Raw genomic sequence first — 7,765 nt, forward strand, 5'->3', positions numbered from 1 at the left:
CTTAGAAACGACCCAGAACTCACCCCGAGAAGGTGGTCGAGCCTTGAGAGTCCCGTTCCAACCGTCCACCATTGTGAGCGTTTCTTAATTTATTTGTTTCGTGTTTCAGGCCTACATGTGAAGTCAGATTTACAATACTGGCTTTACGGACCGGGACAGTAGAGTTGTTCTGATAAAGCCGTCTGTATTTTACTGGGCTATATACTTTCCCAGCAGACTGTATTACAATTTTCACACATTCTTCTACTGATTCTGTGTGGCTCAGGCAAATCCTGGAAAAACTTATTCGACACACCCCACTAGCGTACGCAGGATTTTTTTTTAGGATGGTGCTGGAATTGTAAAAGTGGATATCACATAGCTGCGTTTTAAGTAGGAACGGGATAAACTATATATTTTTTTGTAATTGGCATTTTGAACCTTCGTTTTAAAAGTTTCTCAAAGACAAAAACTAAAATCAGGGATCATTTAAAACCGTTTTTCCGGAGTTCTCTTATGTTTTTATTTGGAAAATTTGAATTCTCTGTGTGTAAACCAATTAATATGAATACAACTGATCCAGTGCTCTTTGCTCCATTTTTTGGGCACGTACTTAGTTTAATATGAATAACGCTGAACACGTTCTCTTTGTCAAATCCTGGTTCCATGTGCTCCACTATGTCTTCCGGTTCTACCTTCCGCGAACCCCTCTTAGTATAGTCTTCCCACAATTTATCACAAACCCGGACACAGCTCTAATTTCCCTCGGCACCTCCTAAAATATCACAAAAACCATTCTTCTTTCAACCCTTCCGGTTCCAAAATGTTGAATACCTGTCCGCCTGTATGAGTTCAATATCTGCTTCTTTATCTTTGAACAGAAGCCGCTCCACCTCCGCCCTGGACAGAGAGAAGGACAGCGGGATGTCATCCTCCGGACGGACCTTCCCCTCCCTCGACACGACGGAGATGTACTACACGCTCGACTTCAGTGACAATCAGAGCTCCCCCCTAATCCAGTAATCACTTCCACCTCCCCCAGCAAGCGCCAAGAAGAACAAAAGACTTTAGACTCTTTGAAAGCGAGAACCAAAGCTCACATGTCAGTTCTTGAGATGTTGCTGTCTTTTGTTCTGTTGTAATTCCTGTGTGTGTGTGGAGAGCGAGAAAATCTTCATCTCCCAAGCAAGTTCAGCTTCTTAGAAAATCACCAGGGAATTCCACCTCTTTCAGTTAACCCCATTTTTCGATCTAGCATTGCCATTCAGATCCGTATTGTTGTTTTTCCCAACAATGTACTGCTTACAATTATGCGTGTCCAGACTCGAGCTTTGAGCATTCGGTTACCGATGAGTCAATAATGTTTTTTGATACAATGTGCCCGTTGACAACTTCTGGAGATTGCAGAGTTTCCTACATCAGTATTCTTGTTAAGATGTGTAATATTTACAAATGTTTGTGTGTATATTCCGGTATGCATTATTTTGATTATTTTCTGTTATGATGTTGCAGATTTTCGATCTCCTTTGCCAATGTGAAATTTTAGAATGAAACAGTGGGATACGTTGAAATAGCTACCGTACTGAGTTATGAGTGAGAATTTTCATGCATTTTTCATTTGCATGCCAAATAATTCCTAGTATGCTTTCAGATTTCCTAGAGTATCTTTCATTTGCATTGATAATTCTACGAGCATTTTTCAATTTTCTTCGAGTTCGTTTAATTTGAATGAACAGTTCCTCGAGTACTTTTCACTTTTCTTCGAGTACCTTTCAGTTGCATAACTATTTCTTTGAGTACTTTTCAGCCTTTTTACGGTACGGTTCTCCGCATGGGTAGTTCGCAAGAACTGTGCAGTTTTCTTCGAACATGTTTCATTTGCATGACTAATTTCTGGAGTACTTTTCTGTTTCCTTCGAGTATGTTTCATTTGTATTATCAATTCTTCGAATACTTCTAAGTTTTCTTCGAGTACGTATCATTTGCCTGACAAAGTCTTCGAGTACTTTTCATCGTCCTTCAAAAACCAATAATTTGTATGACAATTTTCCCGAGTACATTTCATCTTCCCTCAAGTACCTATCACTTGTATGACAAATTATTCGAGTAATTTTCATCTTCCTTCAAGTATCTATCATTTGTATGACAAATTCTTCGAGTACTTTTCATGTTCCTTCAAGAACCTATCATTTGTATGACAAATTCTTCGAGTGCTTTTAATCTTCCTTCAAGTACCTTCCATTTGTATGACAAATTATTTGACTACTTTCCAGCTTTCTTCCATCACATTTTGTTTGCATGACAATCAATTTGCGACGCAGATTTCGTTGCTTTTAATGGTTTATTGAGCAAGACTGTATCGGAGCCTTGTCAGCTTTTACCGTTTTGTTACTGTCTTCGGTGCATTTTTATTCTTAATCGATTATATTTGACTTCGAACTACTCTTGCTTTTGCAGGCAACAAATTACTTGTATTATAAAAATACATAAGTTTCATTTAAAAGTATTAAGTAAGTATATTTTAACTGCCGCTTCAAGTCCCACGGACACCAAATGAGAAACATTATATTCTGTGTTTCTGAACTGTTTCTTCTTACCCGTTTCTCTTCTAAGAATCAGTTTCCTTATGAGAAATCCAGAAGACTGAAGCCAGCTAAACTTGATTTTGAATTTTACCCTTGGCACAGAATTTCTACACTTCAACACTCTGTCGTTATATTTGGTTAGAAGACTAGCAACCTTGTGTGTAGTTTAATTAGAATATTAATAATTGAGTGCAGTTATTAGTATCTTCTGAAAGACGAGTAATAATTTGGTGCTGGCCTAGGTGTCCCTGGATAGCATTCAACAATATTATGCAAGTCTTAAGTAAACTTAGAGCAGAAAGATACGGAATTCTTTGTTCAAGTTATGGTTTATTATTATAACAGTTTTGCTTTACTGACAATGTAACATAATAAACCAAATACACTGAAGTTATCGTAAGATAATGAAAAATTTCAATATATTTACCGTTACATTTAACTGAAAACAACAGTTTTTTTATTTAAATTTGAATATTTTATCATGCATAAAGATAGACAATGTTTATAAATTGTAGTTAACGTGCATCATACATGTATTTTTAACAACTGAACCATTAAAATTAGATTAACCTTGTAATGGCACCTAATACAGTTTTTTTAGACTTAAATTGACGGTTTTAGACCGTTATTTCTCCAGTCAACTTTCTACGCTATATTACAAGATTATTAATAAAGAATGTCCCGAAGGTTTTCTAATTGTCATTAAAATTTCCATGAATTCATTATCAAATTTTAAATCGGGGATGGTTGTGTGAATACTTTTGGTTTCTAGATCATAATTTACACGTGAAGCTGTGAATATACGAGGCATAACAACGCACAAATCGAATTTCTGTTACGGTTTTACTAATTTGAAAATCTTCACTATGAGGATAAGACCTGGTATTGTAAGGTGTGCAAGAGTGCATAGAACAGAAGGCAGGATCGGATTTTTGCTTGTTTCTTATTTTCTAGATTGTCTTTATTTAACTATCTTGATATATGTCCAGGGGCCCTTAGGTCTTCATACTTTATTACAAGTGAACGTAGCAATTCTATTGATGAGGATATATTTCTAGTTGTCTACTGTGATCTAGTTGAAGGTCTCTACTTGATATTTAGCTAACTGCAAGTGTGCTTCGTAACTGCTACGCGCAACGTTTTGTATTTAAGTGAAATTGTAAAGAGTTTGTAGGATTGGGAATTGCTCACTAGTTATAGTTAGTAGACGGATGAGAGTAACGTCGCATTTATTATGACATTCGTCTTGTGCAGAAGGGAGCTGAATATATTAATTTTCACACCGAGAATGTTTTTATTATGAAATGGAAAATATTCTTAAGATTTATTCTCTTAGAGTGGAATCGTTGTTAATATATTCAGTAAATAATTATTTCACTTCCATACACGAATATAATTAATGTAAGTCGATTAATATCGACCAGACATTGTGGACATGAAGTGTAAATTACTTAGACACATCTTGCACGCAGACTTTTAGTGAATTGTCTCTAGGAAGCTGTCATGGTGGAACCTTAGCTCCGATCCACGTTTATACCAATCTGACGTAACAGAGTTCTTTTTAATTTTTGATGGTCACCACGTCACTAAACGAGCTTTTTAAATTATAATGTCAATATATTAGGAGCCACGGTGGTTCAGTCGGTTGGGCGTCTGGCTACCACGCGGGAGAAACTGGTTCGATTCCCTGCATTGGTGACCTAAGATTTGAATTTCTCTAGCCTTGCTCCTGCATAAAGCGGTTCCGGGGTTTACCCAGCCCCAAATAAATGGGTATCTGGGGATAAAGGCAGCCGAAGCGTGGCGTTGATCACTTCACCCCCAAAAGCGGTCGTATGCGGCTGCATGGCACGGTGCAAGCGCACAGGAAACTACAAATTTATATTATGTTTAGGAGCCACGGTGGGCTATTGGTTGGGCGTCTGGGTGCCACGAAAAAGATCCGGGTTCGATTTCAGGGATGGGTAATACTAGGGTGGGAATTTTTAACATACTGTCCCTTCAAAGAGCGGTTCTCACTCAGCCCCTCTAATCAATGCATCCCTTGGAAATGAGAGTAGGGGTAAATACGTTCACATCACCTCCAACTATTGTGAAATCGAGAATGTGAGAAGCCCTAGCTCCACAGCCCTATATGCCTTCACGGTACAGTATGTAGCTTTACTTTTAGTATCGCATTGAATCATCTGGAGTAAATGTGTCCATACTTGAGATGCATGTCGTTTGAAGCATTCGGTTATGTAAAGAGTGTTTTTTTAAGAGTGATAGAACTTTCGATAGGGATAGCTGTCATTTGTTTTGTTTTGATGACATGTTGTTTTGTCATTTCATATCAGTGAGCATTGGCAAATGATCATGGAAAGACTGACGCCGCAACAACGTTTACAAATTGTGGAAATATATTTCAAAATCAATGTTCTGTTCGCCAAACGTATAGAGCACTTCGGAAATATCGGTGCTGTCAGTGAATTGGCCTCACAAGATCATGGGACCTAACGCCACTGGATTATTTTCTTTGGGATGTCTAAAGTCTCTGGTTTATGCTGATAAACCAGCAACAATTGACTCTTTGGAAGCCAACATAACTCGTGTTATTAACGACATACGTCCTCAATTACTTGAAAAAGTGGTTCAAAATTTCACTGATCGAATCCGGTGCATCACAGCTAGTCGTGGTGGACATATGCCGGAAATTATTTTCAAAAAATAAATGTCAGAAAGTTATCTTTCAAATGAAAACACAATTGGCTTAAAACATTTTTTTTATGTGTTTTATTTCAATTCAAAGTTCTATCACTTTAAAAAAAACACCCTATATTTACAAAATTAAGTAAATATTGATGTCTCCATTGTGTGAGAAGGACAAGAAGTCAACATAAACCTCAATAATTTACACCGACGAGTACAACAGTAATTCATTAAAATTAATCGGATTGAAATAATTATATTCGTGAATCGAGTTTCTCCATTATTAAGTGAATTCTAACAACGCAGTTATTTTTCCTAAAGATACACTGCCTGAATTATGCTTAAGGTTAGGTTTCCTCTCACTAGGTAGCATTAACTGACATTCCGAACTTTGGGAAACTTCGAGCCTTCCTACACCATCAAATCTGTCTGTGTAATTAATCTTTGGGCACCGTATGCCTATTTTCTATCACAAGTATGCAGACAACAAGTGTGAAATAACTGAAAATTTCCCATTCATAAACTATGAAAACTCTAAACTGATGTTTTTAAAGATTTGGTTTTTCGAAACGAGACAGTGGTATAATGAGACGGAAAGGTTAGTAGGGTGTTACGAGTACGTTGTGTTTAGCTTATAAGAAAATATGTGAAAAATGAATTTGAGAAATTTGAGTCCATTATTTCAAATTACAGAAGAAAATCTAAAAAATGGCACCATGGCCTTTATTGTGTTCACAGCACGAACTGAAATCAATCAGTTTAATATTTGTAGGGTTACATTTTTGGTCCATATTTTGCATTATTTTACTCAAATTGTTACATAAACGAACAACTTTTTTTATGGGACACTTCAAAACAAAAATGTTAAAGGAACTAATACGATGTATTTAAACTGCATAAAGATGTGGATGGAATAAGAAAAGAAAATTATAAATTATGGAGTGATTACATTTAGTTTATCTACACTGACACCATCGTCATATCTTGAATTGTATTTTTGGGGTTTGCGAGTTATTTTAATCAATGTGTTGACATTTTAACTATTCCTGCGTTCAATAATTATGTACACAGATCTATGTAAGCAGGTTTCTTTAATATTCAATTGAAATAAAAAAATAATGTTGGTTTAAAGTTTCATCTTCAGTAATTGCATGAATAAAAAAATAAATCTTCAAGTCCTGTTTTACATATCAATTTCTGTCATGTGCTTAAGAAATGGCTGACAACATATAGTCTACATATACTACTGTGAAATCTTACAAACACACACATACATACATACACATATATTTAAAATACTTTCTACTAAATGGATACTGGTGTGATGATATTAGATTCCTGGAATTGTCAAAGTTGAAAGAAATTTACGTAATTGAAATATTTCAAGCCCTTAGATTTTACAAAGTACAAATTTTTAAAAGGCCCTCTCATTCTTTGTGAGGTTATTAGGTGTAACTAGTCAAAATATAATGTCTATGATTCTTTCTGGTGTAACCAGTCAAATTGCTAATACGTGTAACAAGGTGGAATATGTACACAAGTGTAGACTCGTAAGGGATATTCAACGATCACGAATAAATGACGTCATGAGTTTGAGATGATGACGTCAGGATGTGAAGTTTCTGAGAAGTATAATATTTTAACGTTATCACCTTTATACAATTAATTTTCTCACATATTTGTTGAATTATACTTAAGACATTTTAAACTAGGTAAAAGAAACTCCAGAATATACATTTGTGCAAGATTGTGAGGGAATACAACCTACATGACACGAACATTTCCAAGCACAAAACGGATCCACCTGTATATATTCCACCTTGCTGTTTTGGTCGTTCACATAATATTTTCTTTCATACTAAATTCGTTCATCTAATCTTATAAATGCATTTCATTCTATCCTTAAAACTTGGAGTATTCTGACTTGTGAAAAAATCAATGTATTTTGTTGTAAAGCAATGCCTTTTGCAATGTCAAAGAAAGGTGAAGCATCGTGGTATGATTCGTGGTGAAGGCGAGAGAAAGCAGTCGGAAGCCTTCTCTTTCACAGTCCCTCCAAAACTCACAGTTATCTACCTTAAGCAATATAATTACCAGTTTGATGTAATATTTTAAGAAAAAAAGTTATGAAATAAATGTTAGAATCAAGCATATGAGAAGTGAATGTTGAACTGGTGTGTACTTTTGTTATACAATTTGTAATAAGCTGCCATAATATAGTTGTGCTAAACTAAGCAAATTTAAAAAGATAAGTGTTACGTTCTAAACGGTTAAGTGTACAATAGAAAAGTTACAGTGAAATAAAGATACTTTGACTTTGATTCCTCTTGTTTAATTTTAATTGATAATTGAAATTTATAAAATGGTATTTTCTGGCATTTTGTATATTTTGAATTAATTTCTCTTGCATCATTATTATTAACATTATTTCTAGTATGTGTATTAATTTTTTTACATCTGTTTCAATTTTAGTTTTGGAATTATTTATATTCAAAAGAAGCTTCCCATTCACA

General features: G+C 35.2%; 1 protein-coding gene across 3 annotated transcripts in view; it reads left to right on the top strand.

The window, feature by feature from the left end:
* The window catches only part of wry (delta and Notch-like EGF repeat containing weary), a 325,629-nt gene extending 318,095 nt beyond the window's left edge, over nucleotides 1-7,534 (top strand). For all 3 annotated transcript variants that reach the window (XM_083127305.1, XM_083127304.1, XM_083127306.1), the window contains one exon: nucleotides 861-7,534. In XM_083127305.1, coding sequence (XP_082983431.1) covers nucleotides 861-1,002 — 142 coding nt within the window. In that variant the 3' untranslated portion in view covers nucleotides 1,003-7,534. The remainder of the gene's footprint in view (nucleotides 1-860) is intronic.
* Nucleotides 7,535-7,765: the final 231 nt, after the last annotated feature.

Source organism: Lepisma saccharinum, chromosome 8 (genome assembly GCF_977018435.1).
Source record: "Lepisma saccharinum chromosome 8, izLepSacc3.1, whole genome shotgun sequence".
Taxonomy (NCBI): domain Eukaryota; kingdom Metazoa; phylum Arthropoda; class Insecta; order Zygentoma; family Lepismatidae; genus Lepisma; species Lepisma saccharinum.